Source organism: Salmo salar, chromosome ssa14, assembly GCF_905237065.1.
Source record: "Salmo salar chromosome ssa14, Ssal_v3.1, whole genome shotgun sequence".
Classification (NCBI taxonomy): domain Eukaryota; kingdom Metazoa; phylum Chordata; class Actinopteri; order Salmoniformes; family Salmonidae; genus Salmo; species Salmo salar.
Genome location: NC_059455.1, coordinates 44,292,410 through 44,313,701, shown reverse-complemented (window position 1 = coordinate 44,313,701; position 21,292 = coordinate 44,292,410). Strand labels below are relative to the sequence as shown.

General features: G+C 45.3%; 1 protein-coding gene and 1 long non-coding RNA gene across 3 annotated transcripts in view; one reads left to right on the top strand and one right to left on the bottom strand.

Annotated features, from left to right (window-relative positions):
- Positions 1–145, bottom strand: part of LOC106569612 (uncharacterized) — a 47,124-nt gene extending 46,979 nt beyond the window's left edge. For both annotated transcript variants that reach the window (XR_006758837.1, XR_001320520.2), the window contains exon 1: positions 46–145. This is a non-coding gene — a long non-coding RNA (uncharacterized lncRNA). The remainder of the gene's footprint in view (positions 1–45) is intronic.
- Positions 146–6,313: 6,168 nt separating this feature from the next.
- Positions 6,314–10,983, top strand: LOC106569609 (protein-lysine 6-oxidase). The gene is made up of 7 exons (XM_014141141.2): positions 6,314–7,541; positions 7,633–7,741; positions 8,073–8,204; positions 8,737–8,893; positions 9,347–9,442; positions 9,594–9,709; positions 10,286–10,983. The coding sequence occupies exons 1-7, from the start codon at positions 6,560–6,562 to the stop codon at positions 10,290–10,292; spliced, it is 1,599 nt and encodes a 532-aa protein (XP_013996616.1). The 5' UTR covers positions 6,314–6,559; the 3' UTR covers positions 10,293–10,983.
- The last annotated feature ends 10,309 nt before the right edge of the window (positions 10,984–21,292 follow it).

Below are 21,292 nucleotides of genomic sequence, written 5' to 3'. Positions count from 1 at the left end.
ACTTCAGACACACAAGTAAAGACTCAATATAGCATATATACTTACTGTCTATACTTTGTATCTGTCCTGCTTGAGAGCGGAAATCTGTGCCAAACCCGTTGCAAGGCGCCGCCGGTCTTATACTGGCTCTGTGAGCGGGGCGTTCCCTTGCTCTATTCTAGAACGTCCCACCAGGTATCGGGTTCCTGACTAATCATAGCCACCAGACAGACAGAGACAGTCGTTGACTGTTTGCCCTATTTGGAGCATGGCTACATTTACTAAGTCCCAGCTATCCGCTAGACACACTTGCCAGCGATTCTCTCTCCTTGTGACCCATATATGTTCCAGTCAATTGTTTGAACCAACAACAAGCTTTCTTACTGATAAGTGTTTTTTTTCGCATAGTTGTTATATGCCAGTTATTTTGACAGAAAGCACGCTATACTGGCCAGTAGGCTACCCTACAAAATACAATTTACACACGGTTTTCGCACAGCCATCTCCTGGTCTCGCCAAGTTGCCAAATTGCCAATAACCAAATGTCATATGAGTGATACTGTATATCTGAGGTACCATATCAAAAATATTTTTCCCATTAAAATGTGTCCACACACCCCAAGTGTACTACTGTTGTGAATACATAGGCTATGTGTCAAGCAGAATGAACAAGAAATACTTGATTGATTTGATTTGGACACCTACATGACACCTACAGTACCCAATGTCACAGGAAGGCCAAAAAGATCATCAAGGACAACAACTGCCTGTTCACCCCGCTATCATCCAGAAAGCGAGGTCAGTACAGGTGCATCAAAGCTGGGACAGAGAGACTGAACAGCTTCTATCTCAAGGCCATCAGACTGTGAAATAGCCATCACTAGCACATTAGAGGCTGCTGCCTATATACATAGACCTGAAATCACTGGCCACTTTAATAAATGGAACACTAGTCACTTTAATAATGGTTACATATTTTGCATTACTCATCTCATATGTATATACTGTATTCTATTATATTCTACTGTATCTTAGTCTATGTATTACTAATCTCATATGTATATACTGTATTCTATTATATTCTACTATGTCTTAGTCTATGCTGCTCTGACATTGCTCGTCCATATATTTATATATTCTTAATTCTATTCCTTTGCTTTAGATTTGTGTGTGTTGGGTATATGTTGTGAAATTGTTAGACATTACTTGTTAGATATTACTTCACTGTCGGAGCTAGAAACACAAGCATTTTGCTACACCGGCAATAACATCTGCTAAATACGTGAATATGACCAATATAATTTGATTTGATTTGATTATACGTCCATATTAACCTTGACAGCCTGACAGGTGTCTCAAACACAGATGTACACTGCCACCCCATGGCCATGCTCTGAAATAGAGATGTTAATTCAAGTGTACAGACAGAGGGTTGAGAGATGGTATACTTTAGAGATGTCATGTCAGCATTTAGAGATGTAGCAGCCTACCAATGTCATTCACAATGACAGATTAATTGAGACGTTTGTCATTCTGTGATTAGGCTTAACACGTGTGTTTATTATATAGTTTACCAAATTGTATCTCTTTATTCATAGGGACAGTAGGCTTGTTGAGTGCAATTGTTATATCTCATGGTGGGTACAGAGTAGCCAACCTGGTCTCAGAGCATTTCATATTATTCTGTATGTAAATCCGGAAGGCTCAATTTAGTATGATACAGTACAGTAATGCAGACATTCGCATTATACACCCACCCATCCACCCCAACCAACCAGGTAACTAGACATTCACATTATATGCCCAACCATCCACCCCGACCAACCACCCTACTTTTGTTTTTGCCTTAACCTCCCTGGGCTAGGTGGGACGTTTGCGTCCCACCCTAGTCAACAGCCAGTGGAATCGCGTGGCGCGAAATACAAATACCTCAAAAATGCTATAACTTCAATTTCTCAAACATATGACTATTTTACACCATTTTAAAGACAGGACTCTTGTTAATCTAACCACATTGTCCGATTTCAAAAAGGCTTTACAGCGAAAGCAAAACATTAGATTATGTCAGGAGAGTACCCTGCCAAAAATAATCACACAGCCATTTTCAAAGCAAGCATATATGTCACAAAAATCAAAACCACAACTAAATGCAGCACTAACCTTTGATGATCTTCATCAGATGACACTCCTAGGACATTATGTTATACAATACATGCATGTTTTGTTCAATCAAGTTCATATTTATATCAAAAACCAGCTTTTTACATTTTTACAAAAAAAACCTAAATATTCCATTACCGTACTTAGAAGCATGTCAAACGCTGTTTAAAATCAATTTTTATGCTATTTTTCTCGTAAAATAGCGATAATATTCCGACCGGGCAACGTTGTATTCATTCAAAGGCTGAAAGAAAAAAATGGAGTAGTCTCGTTAACGCGCATCTCCAGTCTCACTGTCCCCAGGCTGACCACTTACAAATTCTGCTGCTGTTCTTTGCCCAGAGACAGCAGACACCCCATTCCACTTTCTGGAGGCTTTAGAGAGCCAATGGAAGCCTTAGAAAATGTCACGTTTCAGCACAGATGCTGTATTTTCGATAGAGATGCAACAGAAGGACAACAAATTGTCAGACAGGGCACTTCCTGTATGGAATCTTCTCATGTTTTGGCCTGCCATATGAGTTCTGTTATACTCACAGACACCATTCAAACAGTTTTAGAAACTTTAGAGTGTTTTCTATCCAAATCTACTAATTATATGCATATTCTTGTTTCTGGGCAAGAGTAGTTACCAGTTTAACCTCTATGGGCTAGGTGGGACGCTTACTCAACAGCCAGTGTAATCCCGTGGCGCGATATTCAAATACCTTAGAAATGCTATTACTTCAATTTCTCAAACATATGACTATTTTACACCATTTTAAAGACAAGACTCTCGTTAATCTAACCACACTGTCCGATTTCAAAAAGGCTTTACAACGAAAGCAAAACATTAGATTATGTCAGCAGAGTACGCAGCCCGAAATAATCAGACACCCATTTTTCAAGCTAGCATATAATGTCACATAAACCCAAACCACAGCTAAATGCAGCACTAACCTTTGATGATCTTCATCAGATGACACCCCTAGGACATTATGTTATACAATACATGCATGTTTTGTTCAATCAAGTTCATATTTATATCAAAAACCAGATTTTTACATTAGCATGTGACTAGCATGTGACTAGCATTCCCACCGAACACTTCCGGTGAATTTACTAAATTACTCACGATAAACGTTCACAAAAAACATAACAATTATTTTAAGAATTAAAGATACAGAACTCCTCTATGCACTCGCTATGTCCGATTTTAAAATAGCTTTTCGGTGAAAGCACATTTTGCAATATTCTAAGTAGATGGCCCAGCCATCACAGGCTAGCTATTTTGACACCAACCAAGTTTGGCACTCACCAAACTCCAATTTACTATTAGAAAAGTTTGATTACCTTTGGTGTTCTTCGTCAGAATGCACTCAAAGGACTTCTACTTCAATAACAAATGTTGGTTTGGTCCCAAATAATCCATAGTTATATCCAAATAGCGGCGTTTTGTTCGTGCGTTCAAGACACTATCTGAAGGGTAAATAAGGGTCACGCGCCCGACGTGTTTCGTGAGAATTTTTTTTTAAATATTCCATTACCGTACTTCTAAGCATGTCAACCGCTGTTTAAAATCAATTTTTATGCCATTTTTCTCGTAAAAAAGCGATAATATTCCGACCGGGAAAGCGTGTTTACGTTCAAAGAGATAGAAAATACCTACACGTACGCTACGGTCACAAGACGCAGGCCTCCTAATTGTCCCTAGAATTTCTAAGCAAACGGCTGGAGGTAGGGCTTTCTCCTATAGAGCTCCATTTTTATGGAATGGTCTGCCTACCAATGTGAGAGACGCAGACTCAGTCTAAACCTTTAAGTCTTTACTGAAGACTTATCTCTTCAGTAGGTCCTATGATTAAGTATAGTCTGGCCCAGGAGTGTGAAGGTGAACGGAAAGGCTGGAGCAACGAACCGCCCTTGCTGGTTCCCCTCTTTCCACTGGGATTCTCTGCCTCTAACCCTTTTACAGGGGCTGAGTCACTGGCTTAATGGTGTTCTTCCATGCCGTCCATGGGAGGGGTGCGTCACTTGAGTGGGTTGAGTCACTGACGTGGTCTTCCTGTCTGGGTTGGCGCCCCCCCTTGAGTTGTGCCATGGCGGAGATCGTTGTGGGCTATACTCGGCCTTGTCTTAGGACGGTAAGTTGGAGACATCCCTCTAGTGGTGTGGGGGCTGTGCTTTGGCAAAGTGGGTGGGGTTATATCCTGCCTGTTTGGCCCTGTCCGGGGGTATCATCGGATGGGGCCACAGTGTCTTCTGATCCCTCCTGTCTCAGCCTCCAGTATTTATGCTGCAGTAGTTTATGTGTCGGGGGGCTAGGGTCAGTCTGTTACATCTGGAGTATTTCTCTTGTCTTATCCGGTGTCCTGTGTGAATTTAAATATGCTCTCTCTAATTCTCACTTTCTCTCTTTCTGTCTTTCTCTCGGAGGACCTGAGCCCTAGGACCATGCCTCAGGACTACCTGGTATGATGACTCCTTGCTGTCCCCAGTCCACCTGGCCGTGCTGTTGCTCCAGTTTCAACTGTTCTGCCTGCGGCTATGGAACCCTGACCTTTCACCGGACGTGCTTGTTGCACCCTCGACAACTACTATGATTATTATTATTTGACCATGCTGGTCATTTATGAACATTTTAACATCTTGACATTTTACATTTTACATATTTAGCAGACGCTCTTATCCAGAGCGACTTACAGTAGTGAATGCATACATTTCATACAATTTCATACATTTTTTTCTGTGCTGGCCCCCCGTGGGAATCGAACCCACAACCCTGGCGTTGCAAACACCATGCTCTACCAACTGAGCTATAGGGAAGGCTGACCATGTTCTGTTATAATATCCACCCTGCACAGCCAGAAGAGGACTGGCCACCCCTCATAGCCTGGTTCCTCTCTAGGTTTCTTCCTAGGTTTTTGGCCTATCTAGGGAGTTTTTCCTAGGGAGTTTTTCCTAGCCACCGTGCTTCTTTCACATGCATTGCTTGCTGTTTGGGGTTTTAGGCTGGGTTTCTGTACAGCACTTTGAGATATCAGCTGATGTACGAAGGGCTATATAAATAAATTTGATTTGATTTGATTTGAAAATAAAAACATCTCGTGCCCTCGTGCACGAGCCCCAGTCTGATGGTCCTCTGACAGGCCACTATCCAAACGCGCTAATGTGTTTCAGCCAGGGGCTGCCTCGATATCATTCAGCTTTTTCCCGGGTTCTGAGAGCCTATGGGAGCCGTAGGAAGTGTCACGTTACAGCAAAGATCCTCAGTCTTCAATAAACAGAGCCAAGATGAACAAGAACTTGGCAGACAGGCCACTTCCTGTAAGGAATCTTCTCAGGTTTTTGCCTGCCATATGAGTTATGTTATACTCACAGACACCATTCAAACAGTTTTAGAAACTTTAGGGTGTTTTCTATCCAAAGCCAATAATTATATGCATATTCTAGTTACTGGGCAGGAGTAGTAACCAGATTAAGTCGGGTACGTTTTTTATCCGGCCGTGCAAATACTGCCCCCTATCCCCAACAGGTTAAATCGGGTACGTTTTTTTATCCGGCCGTGCAAATACTGCCCCCTAGCCCAGACAGGTTAGGTAACCATCTGTTTTATATAACCATACCAAATGTATTATATCATACGAATTTGAATATCCCGGATCAATGTTTACTATGTTACGTCTAATCTATGAGACCAGGTTGGGATAGCCTACTGACTGACTTCCCACTGGGCACAGACGTCAGTTTAACGTTTAGTTTTTATTTGGTTGAGTTATCAACTAACGTGAATTCAACGTGAAATCAACCAAAATGTTCATCCTGTCATTGGAGTTAGGTTAAAAGTTGGGTGAAAAAAATATGAAATTCCCTTACATTGATTACTTTTTAGAAGAAAATTGCCAAAATGATAAGAAAAAATAAGTGTCAAATAAAGTACTGCCTTTTATATAGATTACTTGCATTGAAATAATGCCCACATTGATCATGAGAAACACACAAAAGTGGCGTTGCTATTCAGATGACCCTAGATGACACCAGTGCGTAAAGTTTGCTAAGTAAACTCTAGGCTTGTGTAAGCTACGTTATAAGGCTTGTGTAACTGAACTCCACAGGGAGGAAAGAGTTAAGTATTTTCTCGCGAACCTCAGGTTTTCTGTGCATGCTTAAGTAAACTAGCCCGTTTTGATAAATGGCTGAGAAATCCAAGCTTCCTGTCCTCTCCAACTATCAGTAGTGCCGCACACAGAGAAAACAGGCAGGCTATGCCGCATATTCACTGGAACGGAAAGTGCGCGCGCTCATCCTTAGAACTTTGAACTCCTCCACAGAACCATCTTAGCCTATTCTGTGCAATATAAATGTCATATACGTAGGCCTATTGTTTAATGTTGTAGTTAATGAGTTATAGAGAGGGTTTAGTACGTTTAAATTATCGGTTATGGCGAAGTGGTCGGTTTTACTCTTCTACCTCCTCCAAGGACTGGTTCATCTCATTACTGGGCAGCAGCAGCCGCCACGCGAACGAGTGGGGCCTTGGCGGCAGAGGATTCAGTGGGAGAATAACGGTAAGGTGTACAGTTTGATGAGCACCGGGTCAGAGTATCAACCACCGGCGCGGCCGAGAAGCCAGTCCAGAGTCTACATGAGCACAGGGAGGGATGGCACCGGTCAGACGCAGCCTGGAACGCGGGAAGGCACAATGGCGCACAGAAGACCTGGACCAATCGAATCGAACGTAGGTGGACATTTACGGGACCAAACCAACAACGTTCTAGATCCTGGATCTGTACATATAGGACATGACAGTAGACAGTATCTGGTACCCAATGCTCGCCAGTCAGGGGCCAGGTCGCAGCCCGAGGTGCCATACCGAGCGGGAGTGGCGGGGTCCCCTGGCGCACGGCGCTACTCCCCAGAGTACACTTACCGTGTAAACGCCTCGGTCCCTGGGCTGCTCCCCGAGTTCTCCGGTAGCGGGGTACCGAGGAGAGGAACCCCTGTCACTCAGGATGTTACCTGGGATGCTCGCTCGGGGCTTCCCGCCACTCCATCCCGAGGCAGGGAGGCAGTGCCTGTACCGGGCGTAGAATACCAAGAGATGCGCGCGGAGCCCGGTGCATCCATCTCCAGACAACCCGCACTAACGGATAATTCCAACGCACGTTATGTCATTCCTAACCGAAGGGGTGCTCCTCCAGGACCCGGATCCGTAAACCCTGCTGAGACATCGAATGAGGCAGCAAGTAACGGCGAGGACATGGTCTCGGACGATCCTCGGAACCCTTTTAAAAACCACCGGAATTCCGTCTACTACAACACGTATTCCTCCAGAGGCAGAACGCCCGTAGCACGCACGCGGCGGCCGCGTCCCCCGGCGTCCGTCCCAGGCACTGGATACGGCACTAGATATTTTCAGAATGGTATGTAATTGGCGCATAAAAGTGTAAACGCTCCGAGTACAATCGTTATAAGCGCTTATACGGCGTATGTCATGGCATTGTCTCTCTTTAGGGCTCCCAGATCTCGTCCCAGACCCGTATGCCATCCAGGCAGGTGCATACATCCAGCGGATGCAGATGTACTCTCTGCGCTGTGCGGCTGAGGAGAACTGTTTGGCGAGGTACGTTATACTGTAGTTGCCCAACTGGCTTTGTGCGCTATTTCTTCATACTATATGTTCTCTATTTCTCTTCATACGAGAAACACTTTGAGAAAAAAAATCTGCGGTATCCCATTGTCTCTTCAATTCCTGAAATGTGTGGTTACTGTAAATAATGCCTTCAATTGGGAGTTTGCCACTCAATAGGCAACATAAACAGGATGTCACTGAGGTACTACTGTTTTGCATTACCAATAAACTTAAAACATACACATTTTTACAATTGTAAACGTTTACCTTATCAGATATAATATGACAGTTAATGTATCTTTCTCTGTATGGTCTGTCCCAGGTCAGCAAGCACAGCAAGGGACATAGACTACAGAGTGCTGCTCCGCTTCCCCCAGAAAGTCAAGAACCAGGGCACCACTGACTTCCTTCCTGTTAAACCAAGACACCAGTGGGAATGGCACAGCTGTCACCAGTGAGTAAATATATTCCCATTGCATACAGGAAGTAGAAATGACTAGCTCTATTTGTCTCAGGTCTCCCTCACTCATGACAGGCAATAGCAGCTGGCCAGACGCACTTATAACAACTGTATGGTGAAACTTCAGAGGATAGTTTAAACCAGTTCCTTTTTTGTAGAACCTGAATTTTTACTTAATCCAGATCATTGTACATCATTTACTCCTGTACCCTGTCTCTTTCCTCTCTCCTTTATCGCTCCTCTCCTCTCTCCTGTCCCTCTCCCCTCGCTCTCTGTCTCCTCTCTCCTGTCTCTCTCCTCTCCTCTCTCCTGTCTCTCTCCCCTCTCTCCTCTCTCCTGTCCCTCTCCCCTCGCTCTCTGTCTCCTCTCTCCTGTCTCTCTCCTCTCCTCTCTCATGTCTCTTTCTCTCTCCTTTCTCCTCTCTTCTCTCCTCTGTCTCCTCTCTATCTACTCTCTCTCTCTCTCTCTCCTCCCCTCTCTCTCTCCCTCTTTCTCTCTCCGGTCTCCCCTCTATGTCCTCCCCCAGACACTACCACAGTATGGATGCCTTCAGTAACTATGACCTGCTAGATGTGACAACAGGAAGGAAGGTAGCTGAGGGACACAAGGCCAGCTTCTGTCTGGAGGACACAGGTTGTGATGCTGGATTTAGACGCAGATATGCCTGTACTGCCCATACACAGGTTAGTTCTGCACCGCCCATACACAGGTTAGTTCTGCATCGCCCATACACAGGTTAGTTCTGCACCGCCCATACACAGGTTAGTTCTGCACTGCCCATACACAGGTTAGTTCTGCACCGCCCATACACAGGTTAGTTCTGCACCGCCCATACACAGGTTAGTTCTGCACCGCCCATACACAGGTTAGTTCTGCACCGCCCATACACAGGTTAGTTCTGCACCGCCCACACACAGGTTAGTTCTGCACCACCCATACACAGGTTAGTTCTGCACCGCCCACACACAGGTTAGTTCTGCACCGCTCATACACAGGAAAAACTCTGGGTCATTTCACTATATAACACTGTAGCCAGATAAATGTGATGATGTGTCATTACTGGGTTACCTTCGGACTCTTTTCACGTTATTTTTTTGCGTATTGAGCTGTGGCTGTGTTTTGTTTTGCGTTGACAGGGGCTGAGTCCAGGCTGTCATGACACCTATGCTGCCAATATTGACTGTCAGTGGATAGACATCACTGATGTTCCTGCAGGAAACTACGTCCTGAAGGTAATGTCATTCAATTATTATTGTATTTACAACAGCAACTTGGTAATGATCTATTCCTTAATGGTATAACAGTTCTGCCCAGTGCAATCTGAATGAGGTCTGACCATCTCCTCTAAGCAGCGTTGTTCACACAAATCTTTTTATTGTTCAGGTCATAGTGAATCCCAGTTATCATGTTCAAGAGTCGGACTATTCCAACAACGTGGTGCGGTGTGATGTCACATACACGGGTACTCAGGTTCAGACACGGAACTGTCGGGTAACCAGGTAAGAGATGCTCTGTGATTGGTTGGCCAAGATATGAGATTCTCTGTGATTGACCAATATATCATAGATTCTCTGTAATTGGCCATGATGCCATACATAACAAGGTCTCAGCCCTGTATAGGTTTTCCCACCCCAAAGGCCATGTAAGTGCAAAAAATAGAGGCTGGATGGCAAATATAGATGTTTTTGGTAATGGTAATAGCATAAACATGAATATATATATTGTGTATATTGTATATTATATATTATATATTTTATATATATATTATATATTTTTTATTTAACTAAGCAAGTCAGTTAAGAACAAATTCTTATTTACAATGACGGCCTACCCCGGCCAAATCCGGACGAGACTGGGCCAATTGTGCGCCGCCCTATGGGACTCTCAATCACGGCCGGATGGGATACAGCCTTGATTCAAACCAGGGCTGTAGTGATGCCTCTTGCACTGAGATGCAATGCCTAAGACTGCAGTGCCACTCAGGAGCCACTCAGAAATATAACAGAATACATTTGATTTGATACACTACATACCACTATTTCTTAAAGTCGATCTCTTTCTTCCTCTCTCCACAGGGCTTAAAGCATTCCATGGATTCTGAGGTATTTTCCTCATGTCTCTTTAAGTACTGTAAGCAGCAACAATCTCAACCAGTTGTTGTGGCAATAGCTGTTGTAGATAGATGTTTTTATTTTTTAACATTCCTCTGTTGATGACATTCCTTCGATTCTTTAGTGTGTTATATGTTTGGAAATCTGTACTAAAAGCGTTTTGTTACTAAATACCGAGGATTATGACATGACATTGTGTATTTTTATTGATATAACAAATCCATTGAAGAAGAGGGATATTTTTGTATTATTTAGCATGATCTTGGAAAATGGAATGGAAAAAGTGACTGTGCTTGAATTAGACATTATGCTTGAATAATATTATTTGAATGCTTTGATGTTTGATCTGCATTTGTAGTATAGTTAGATGCAGTTGAGTACGTCTTTAAAACCACTTCGTGGCCATAATTAATAAGTTGCAAACGCCTGGTCTCTATGTGCTAAGTATCAATGTAATAATAGATTTTCTTTTACTTTGTAAGTATGTATGCATGTGTGAGCGAATGTAATTTTATTTTATTTTATTTTACATTGTAATGTAAAATTGTTTATATGCCGCTCAAACCTACATTTTACAATTGGTGTTGTTTTTGTTGAGGGTGATGTTCTAGATACAATAAGCATGGTGAAGAGTGGGTGTATTAAAAATAAATTCACCTCTGGCTATTCTTTTCTTTTGTCACATGGAAAATAGAGCTCACACTAGTGACTTATAACCCGTAGTCCCCGCGGTTAGGTCTATATCTGGTTAGGTCTATATCTGGTTAGGCCTATATCTGGTTAAGCCTATATCTGCGGGGCGAATGGGTTTAGGGTTGGTCATGAAATATTGTGTGGATAAAGTCCGGGTGGGTGGCGGGCGGGTTGAATTAGGAGAAAACAATATCTTAAAAAATCCGTAAATGTATAATTCTTGTGCAATTTATATCTATAGGCTACATGTAGGTTTTAATTTCATTATTTTAGGCACTAGTGCGTAAGCCTAAGCTTACGGACCTAACTGTACACGCTCCAAATAGCCTACACGCTAGTCAACAAATGCTTTTGGGAACAGGCAGCAAAAGTTTAACGTTGATCCACGGAGGCAAAAAGGACAATGTCGGAGTTGAATTCAATAAGAGAAAGGCTGCGAAATGGAGAGTTGAAATGAAAAGAGAAGGGAGGGCCAGAAGAGTAACGTTTGGGAAAGATTAAGTGACGTGGTAAAAGGATGATAGCAGTGTGATGTGTGATGATTGTGAGACGCTAATCAAATTCTCAAGTCACAAGAAGGGGACTTCAAATAGGCCTATAGCACATCAAGGGAACTGTAGCATACTGTTCAGATGGGTTAAATGGAAACTGTAGGTCTATAACCTCTCACATAGTCTTAATATTAAAAGAAAAATTCCAACCCCAAAAAACTAAAGTTTGGCTATTTGTTTCATTAGTCCATTGTTGACATAGTCCCAAAATATTTTGTTTGTCAACAATCAAGTTTTCAAGATATGTAACTTTCAAAATACAGAAATCATCCCTGTATGATGCATTCTGAATCACATGATGCAAAACAACAATTGACTAATGAAACAAATACCAAAAGATCATTTTTTGGGTGGAGTTTTCCTTTATCTCCAGCAGAATTATGCAATTCCTGCAGTAAAAATGATACACCAAATGTAGGCACCATTTTGACTCGGGAACAGGAGTGGAGAAATAGGATTTCTTTCTTTCAGCATCTTGAGCGAATGAGAATGTGCAGTTAGATACCATCTGTAGAGGTGCTGCAGCATCATAAAAGCAAATAGTATTTTAACCACATAGAATACGCATCCATGCCTAACTGAAATCTTATCAGAAACACGTTGGGTTGTTTTCACAGCTTTCTATTTCCTTACAAACGGTCAAACTGATGTCATTTGGACATTTTGCACAGAAAATCTTTCCTGTTTTTTATGGTTATTTTCACACTACATCAAAACCATTTTTGTGTTTCAGTTGGACTAGTGGAGGGAAACAACACTTCATGTTGCTTCCTAAATACTGCAATGCAATTTTGGATGAAGTGATCTTTGAGAGTATCTCCTCAATTTGACTCGACCTACCTGTTGAATGAAGACCGCTGGGAGTGGAGTTCGTATGGTGCAGATTGTGCCTGGTCTTAAGAGAGGCTGAGCCCTGGAGCACCAGACCTCACAAACACAGAGGATAGCTGCTGTGCTGTGACAGTTTGTGTGCTGACAGACCTCTGTGGAGACGGAGGCCAGACGTTGCTATACAGCCATGAGTTGGTTTGACTTGGAAAGTCATTATGTACAAAGCCATTTATAACACATTTTGTCACTGAAAAGTTTTTGAATATTGAATCAAGATTTGGGAACACTACCTGCATTCAATAAGAGAAATATATACGAGCCACCAGAAGCCATAGACTCTGTTGTAAAAGAACAGCAAACATCTTAAGATGAACTGGTTTACACTGGAAGCCTCTAATGTGTGTCTATGCCAGAATAGATTGTCTATGTTATTGAAAGTGTCTGACTGGAAAATCCTCTTCCTCTTTATTCAACTCTGTTCCATCCCGTCTGTCTAGGAATTCCAGCCCAATATTTACAGTCGGTGACAATCTAAGTCAAAGCTCCACTCTGTTGGTAGGTACAGACTTTCTACTTTTGTGGTCAACAGAAACAGGACTAGTCAGTAGACTAGAGAATCAACCATTGAACATGTCAACTGTTTGAACAAGAACATTAGATGCTACAAAGCTTTGTTTCCTACTCTACCCAGGTCTTCTAGAGAGGCCCTGTGATTTCAAACATGCCATGTAGAAGAGAAGACAGTGGCTGTTTGCTCAGCTGTGAACCATGCAGCATGCAGACGGACGGCAGCAGCTAGTTCAGGCATCAGGAGCGTCCAGTTTCTCCTGGCTAGGGACTTCAGCGGTACTACAGTATATGGAGATGGAAACGTCAGGTTGGCCCCTTCTGCTTAACATCACTCAGACATCATTACATCAACCCAGATGTTGTTGGCAGGAAGGATATCAGTCTTTGTGCGTCCCAAATGCTATCTTATTCCCTATATAGTGAACTACTTTTAACTAGGGCCCACAGGGAGTGAACAAAACATTAGGAACACCTGCTCTTTCCATGACAAAGACTGACCAGGTGAATCCAGGTATAAGCTGTGATCCATTACTGATGTCACCTGATAAATCAAATTCAATCAGTATAGATGAAGGGGTTAAATAAGGACTTTTAAGTCTTGAGACAACTAAGACATGGATTACGTATGTGTGCCATTCAGAGGGTGAATGGGCAAGATCAAAGATTTAAGTGCCTTTGAACGGGGTATGGTAGTAGGTGCCAGGCGCACCAGTTTGAGTGTGTCAAGAACTGCAATGCTGCTGGGTTTTTCACGCTCAACAGTTTCCTGTGTGTATCAAGAATGGTTCACCACCCAAAGGACATCCAGCCAACTTGACAACTGTGGGAAGCATTGAAGTTAACATTGTTAGCTTTCGACCCCAGTTAGCTTTCGACCCCTTGTAGAGTCCATGCCTCGACGAATTGAGGCTGTTCTGAGGGCAAAAGGGGGTCCAACTCAATATTAGGAAGGTGTTCCTAATGTTTTGTCTTCTCAGTGTATAGGAAATAGGATGCCGTCTGGGACACAGACTCTGAGACATAATGCCATATTGGGAAAAATACAGGTAGAACAGACAGAGATAAGAACATTGAGAAGCCCAAAGTTCATTCTACTTGTTATGCTGTAGTGTGGTTAGTAACTGTTGCTGTTAGCAAATTCCAATGAGGAACAGCCTGTAGCCTAGCTAACTGGAAGCTACATGTTTCAGAGTAATTTCTCTGCTAGCTCCTCTCTGAGTCATGCTACTGATCCAGTAGAAATGCTATGGTAAACACAGACATTCCCTCCGCTGCATCTGCACGTAGGTGGGTAGTGTGGGGAACGGGTGTTAAGGGTTGGCGAGATATTTGGGCCACGTGAGCAGGGGCTGGGGCAGCTGTAGAGGGAGAGTGCGCTGGACTGCGATGTGCTGTGCATGCCTGGGTCCCGGGAACCGGGGCCGGGGCTGGCCTCCCCAGGCAGGTTGGTTTAGGCACTGAGAAGAGAAATTCCACAGTTACTCTGTCATCTCATTGAGATGAGAAATATTGCTGAGTTCAGCCATAATATACATCAGAGCTACGGCCAGTATCCTACAGCTCAGACAAACAGAGAGAGGGTCGAGTTCAGCCATAACATACATTACGGCTACAGCTATGGGCCAGCAGCCTACAGCTAAGTCGAGACAGAGATAGAGAGAGAGAGAGAGAGAGAGAGAGAGAGAGAGAGAGACTGGGAGAGTGAGAGACAGAGAGAAATGTCCACCTGGCATAACATGGGCCTGGGCGACTTATACAACTGGCAGGCAGAGACAGGCAGACACCTCGACCAACATACAGAATTAAATAAACACTGGCCCAGTTAATAAACCGGAGACTATACATCACACACACACACACACACACACACACACACACACACACACACACACACACACACACACACACACACACACACACACACACACACACACACACACACTTCATCCACGTCTGAATGAAGTCATGAGTGAGGAGGACCGGTCAGAAATTCTGTCTGTGTTAGTCTGGTGGTGTAGGAGTGGTGAATGCACCTATACCTCTGTATAATTAACTCTTCTCCAGTCACCCAAGTCATAGACTGTTCTCTCTGCTACCGCACGGCAAGCGGTACCGGAGCGCTAAGTCTAGTTCCAAAAGGCCTCTTAACAGCTTCTACCCCCAAGCTATAAGACTGCTGGCCACCCGAACTATTTACATTGCCCCCACTCCCACACTTTGTTTTTACACTGCTGCTACTCGCCGTTTATCATCTATGTATAGTCACTTCACTCTTACCTACATGTACAAATTACCTGGACTAACCTGGACCCCCACACATTGACTCGGTATCGGGCTCCCTGTATATAGCCTCCACATTGACTCTGTACCGGGCTCCCTGTATATAGCCTCCACATTGACTCTGTACCGGGCTCCCTGTATATAGCCTCCACATTGACTTGGTACCGGGCTCCCTGTATTATGCCTCCACATTGACTCGGTACCGGGCTCCCTGTATACGGCCTCCACATTGACTCGGTACCGGGCTCCCTGTATATAGCCTCCACATTGACTCTGTACCGGGCTCCCTGTATACGGCCTCCACATTGACTCGGTACCGGGCTCCCTGTATATAGCCTCCACATTGACTCTGTACCGGGCTCCCTGTATACAGCCTCCACATTGACTCGGTACCGGGCTCCCTGTATATAGCCTCCACATTGACTCGGTACCGGGCTCCCTGTATATAGCCTCCACATTGACTCTGTACCGGGCTCCCTGTATATAGCCTCCACATTGATTCGGTACCGGGCTCCCTGTATATAGCCTCCACATTGACTCGGTACCGGGCTCCCTGTATATAGCCTCCACATTGACTCTGTACCGGGCTCCCTGTATATAGCCTCCACATTGACTCGGTACCGGGCTCCCTGTATATAGCCTCCACATTGACTCGGTACCGGGCTCCCTGTATATAGCCTCCACATTGACTCGGTACCGGGCTCCCTGTATATAGCCTCCACATTGACTCGGTACGTATCCGGGAGGGAGACAAGTGGAAGACGGCTTTTAGTACCACCTCAGGGCACTATGAGTACCTTGTCATGCCGTACGGGTTGATGAATGCTCCATCAGTCTTCCTGGCCTTTGTAGAGGAGATTTTCAGGGACCTGCACGGGCAGGGTGTAGTGGTGTATGTTGATGACAGTCTGATATACTCCGCTACACGTGCCGAGCATGTGTCCCTGGTGCGCAGGGTGCTTGGTCGACTGTTGGAGCATGACCTGTACGTCAAGGCTGAGAAATGTCTTTAAACAGTCCGTCTCCTTCCTAGGGTACCGCATTTCCACTTCAGGGGTGGAGATGGAGAGTGACCGCATTTCAGCCGTGCGTAATTGGCCGACTCCCACCACGGTAAAGGAAGTGCAGCGGTTTCTTTTCGAAAGAAGCTCAGCCCGGCGGAGCGAAACTATGACACGGGGGACCGGGAGCTGTTGGCTGTTGTCAAGGCTTTGAAGGTGTGGAGACATTGGCTTGAGAGGGCTAAACACCCTTTTCTCATCTGGACTGACCACCGCAATCTGGAGTACATCCGGGCGGCAAGGAGATTGAACCCTCGCCAGGCAATGTGGGCCATGTTCTTTACCCGTTTTGTCTTCACCCTGTCCTATGGATCACACTCCCATACTCCCGGCCTCTTGCCTGGTGGCACCGGTAGTGTGGGAACTGGACGCGGACATCGAGCAGGCGTTGCATACAGAGCCCACTCCCCTCCAGTGTCCAGCTGGGCGTCTGTACGTTCCATCTGCTGTCCGTGACCATTTGATCTATTGGGCCCACACGTCACCCTCCTCTGGTCATCCGGGCATGGGTCATACAGTGCGCTGTCTTAGTGGGAAGTACTGGTGGCCCACCTTGGCTAAGGACGTGAGGGTTTATGTTTCCTCCTGCTCGGTGTGCGCCCAGTGCAAGACCCCTAGGCACCTGCCCAGAGGGAAGTTACAACTCTTACCCATTCCACAACGGCCGTGGTCACACCTGTCGGTGGACTTCCTAACGGATCTTCCTCCCTCACAGGGTAACACCACGATCCTGGTCATTGTGGATCGGTTTTCTAAGTCCTGCCATCTCCTCCCTTTGCCTGGTCTCCCTACAGCCCTACAGACTGTGGAGGCTCTGTTCACACACGTCTTCCGGCACTACAGCGTGCCTGAGGACATAGTCTCTGATCGAGGTCCCCAATTCACGTCAAAGGTCTGGAGGGCGTTCATGGAACGTCTGGGGATCTCGGTCAGCCTTACCTCAGGTTTTCACCCCGAGAGTAACGGGCAGGGGGAGAGAGTGAACCAGGATGTGGGTAGGTTTCTGCGGTCTTATTGCCAGGACCGGCCGGGGGAGTGGGCGGCATTCATACCCTGGGCAGAGATGGCCCAAAACTCGCTCCGCCACTCTTCCACTAACTTCTCCCCCTTCCAGTGCGTACTGGGGTCCCAGCCGGTTCTTGGGCCTTGGCATCAGAGCCAGATCGAGGCTCCTGTGGTGGACGACTGGTTTAGGCGCTCGGAGAAGACATGGGACGCCGCTCATGTGCACCTTCAGCGGGCCGTGAGGCATCAGAAAGCTAGCGCAGACCGCCACCGCAGTGACCGGGTCTGGCTCTCTACCCGAAACCTACCCCTCCTCCTGCCCTACCGGAAGCTGGCGCTGCGGTTTGTGGGGCCATTTAAAGTGCTGAGGAGAGTGAACGAGGTGTGTTACAGGTTACAGCTCCCCCCGATTACCGTATTAACCCCTCGTTCCATGTGTCTCTCCTCAGGCCGGTGGTGGCTGGTCCACTCCAGGAGTCTGAGGTGCGGGAGGTTCCTCCGCCCCCTCTGGACATCGAGGGGGCCCCGGCGTATGCAGTTTGAGCGATACTGGACTCGAGACGTCGGGAGAGGGGCCTTCAGTATCTTGTGGAGTGGGAGGGGTACGGTCCGGAGGAGAGATGCTGGGCGCTGGTGGAGGAGGTATTGCAACCTACGATGCTGCGGGAGTTCCACCGTCTCCATCCAGATCTCCCTGCGCCTCGTCCTCCGGGTCGTCCCCGAGGCCGGTGTCGGCGCCCTGCTGGAGCCACGCGTCAAGGGGGGGGGTACTGTCACGACTTCCGCCGAAGTCAGTACCTCTCTTTGTTCGGGCGGCTATCGGCAGTCGATGTCACCGGTCTTTTAGCCATCGCTGATCCACTTCTCATTTTCCATTTGTTTTGTCTTTGTTTTCTACACACCTGGTTTCTATTCCCCAATTACATGTTCATTATTTAACCCTCTGTTTCCCACATGTTAGTGTGCATGTTTATTGATTGTTCATGGCGGTACTTGTCGCCAAGGTTATGTTTGCCGGGTTATGTATTTACGCCTGTTATTTTCGAGTGACCGGTATTTCTCCACACTTTGAGTATTGTCTGTATACTGGTGCTGTCGTGGAATTAAATACCTTGTACACTCATTTCTGCTCTGTTGCGCCTGATTCACTGCACCAGTTAACCACCGCCTGACACCGGCCAACAGCTCCGCCCCCCCGCAGCTACTTACCCAAGCCTCCCCAGCTTCTCCTTCATCCAAATTCAGATAGCAGATGTTCTGAAAGAGCTGCAAAACCTGGACCCCTACAAATCAGCTGGGCTAGCTAATCTGGGCCCTCTCTTTCTAAAATTATCCGCCGCCATTGTTGCAACCCCTATTACCAGTCTGTTCAACCTTTCTTTCGTATCGTCCGAGATCCCTAAAGATTGGAAAGCTGCCGCGGTCATCCCCCCTCTTCAAAGGGGGTGACACTCTAGACCCAAACTGTTACAGACCTATATCCATCCTGCCCTGCCTTTCTAAAGTCTTCGAAAGCCAAGTTAACCTGTTATGGCTAGGGGGCAGTATTTTCACGGCTGGATAAAAAACGTACCCGATTTAATCTGGTTACTACTCCTGCCCAGTAACTAGAATATGCATATAATTATTGGCTTTGGATAGAAAACACCCTAAAGTTTCTAAAACTGTTTGAATGGTGTCTGTGAGTATAACAGAACTCATATGGCAGGCAAAAACCTGAGAAGATTTCATGCAGGAAGTGGCCTGTCTGACAAGGTGTCGTTCTTCTTGTCTCTGTTTATTGAAGAGTGAGGATCTTAGCTGTCCCGTGACACTTCCTACGGCTGCCATAGGCTCTCAGAAGGCGGCAAAATGCTGAATCGTGGCTTTGCAGGCTCTGGCTGAAAAAAAGTAGCTCGTTTGGGTAGTGGCTGGTTACAGTACTGTGAGACTCAGGCTCGTGCCCGCGTCGACCGAAAGCTTTGTTTTCTCTCCTCTGTTTAGCTAAATGGACATTCCCGGTCGGAATATTATCGCTTTTTGACGAGAAAAATTGCATAAAAATGGATTTTAAACAGCGGTTGACATGCTTCAAAGTACGGTAATGGAATATTTAGATTTCTTTTGTCACGAATTGCGCCATGCGCACAACCCTGATTTACCATTTCGGATAGTGTCTGGGAAGCACAAACAAAACGCCGCTATTCGGATATAACGATGGATTATTTTGGAACCAAACCAACATTTGTTATTGAAGTAGCAGTCCTGGGAGTGCATTCTGACGAAGACAACAAAAGGTAATCAAACTTTTATAATAGTAAATCTGATATTGGTGAGTGCTAAACTTGCCGGGTGTCTAAATAGCTAGCCCATGATGGCTGGGCTATGTACTTAGAATATTGCAAAATGTGCTTTCACCAAAAAGCTATTTTAAGATCGGACATATCGAGTGCATAGAGGAGTTCTGTATCTATAATTCTTAAAATAATTGTTATGCTTTTTGTGAACGTTTATCGTGAGTAATTTAGTAAATTGTTAGCAAATTCCCCGGTAGTTTGCGGGGGGTATGCTTGTTCTGAACGTCACATGCTAATGTAAAAAGCTGTTTTTTGATATAAATATGAACTTGATTGAACAAAACATGCATGTATTGTATAACATAATGTCCTAGGTGTGTCATCTGATGAAGATCATCAAAGGTTAGTGCTGCATTTAGCTGTCTTCTGGGTTTTTGTGACATTATATGCTAGCTTGAAAAATGGGTGTCTGATTATTTCTGGCTTGGTACTCTGCTGACATAATCTAATGTTTTGCTTTCGCTGTAAAGCCTTTTTGAAATCGGACAGTGTGGTTAGATAAAGGAGAGTCTTGTCTTTAAAATGCTGTGAAATAGTCATATGTTTGAAAAATTGACGTTTTTGTATTTTTGAGGAATTTGTAATTCGCGCCACGCCTATCATTGGATATTGGAGCAGGTGTTCCGCTAGCGGAACGTCTAGATGTAAGAGGTTAATAAACAAATCACTGACCATTTCGAATCCCACCGCACCTTCTCCGCTGTGCAATCTGGTTTTCGACCTGGTCACGGGTGCACCTCAGCCACGCTCAAGGCACTAAACGATATCATAACCGCCATCGATAGAAGAGAGTACTGTGCAGCCGTCTTCATCGACCTGGCCAAGGCTTTCGACTCTGTTATTCACCGTATTCTTATCGGCAGACTCAACAGCCTTGGTTTCTCAAATGACTGCCTCGCCTGGTTCACCAACTACTTCTCAGACAGAGTTTAGTGTGTCAAATCAGAGGGCCTGTTGTCCGGACCTCTGGCAGTCTCTATGGGGTTCCACAGGGTTCAATTCTCGTGCTGACTCTTTTCTCTGTATATATCAACGATGTCGCTCTTGCTGCGGGTGATTCCCTGATCCACCTCTACGCAGATGACACCATTCTGTATACATCTGGCCATTCTTTGGACACTGTGTTAACTAACCTCCAAACGAGCTTCACTGCCATAAAACACTCCTTCCGTGGCCTTCAACTGCTCTTAACCGCTAGTAAAACCAAATGCATGCTTTTCAACCGTTCGCTGCCCACACCCACCTGCCCGACTAGCATCACTACTCTGGATGGTTCTGACTTAGAATATGTGGACAACTACAAATACCTAGGTGTCTGGCTAGACTGTAAATTATCTTTCCAGACTCACATTAAACATCTCCAATCCAAAATGAAATCTAGAATCGGCTTCCTATTTCGCAGCAAAGCCTCCTTCACTCACGCCGCCAAACATACCCTCGTAAAACTGACTATCCTACTGATCCTCGACTTCGGCAATGTAATTTACAAAATAGCTTCCAATACTCTACTCAGCAAACTGGATGCAGTCTATCACAGTGCCACCCATCACTGCGACCTGTATGCTTTAGTCGGCTGGCCCTCGCTACATATTCGTCGCCAGACCCATTGGCTCCAGGTCATCTATAAGTCTATGCTAGGTAAAG

What these genes read in the sequence shown, in the direction of transcription:
- LOC106569609 (XM_014141141.2), top strand. Translation starts at nt 6,560, where the DNA reads ATGGCGAAGTGGTCGGTTTTACTCTTCTACCTCCTCCAAGGACTGGTT. An exon ending in CACTAGATATTTTCAGAATG is followed by an intron (nt 7,542 to 7,632) that starts GTATGTAATTGG and finishes GTCTCTCTTTAG; the next exon opens with GGCTCCCAGATCTCGTCCCA. An exon ending in CCTGTACTGCCCATACACAG is followed by an intron (nt 8,894 to 9,346) that starts GTTAGTTCTGCA and finishes TTGCGTTGACAG; the next exon opens with GGGCTGAGTCCAGGCTGTCA.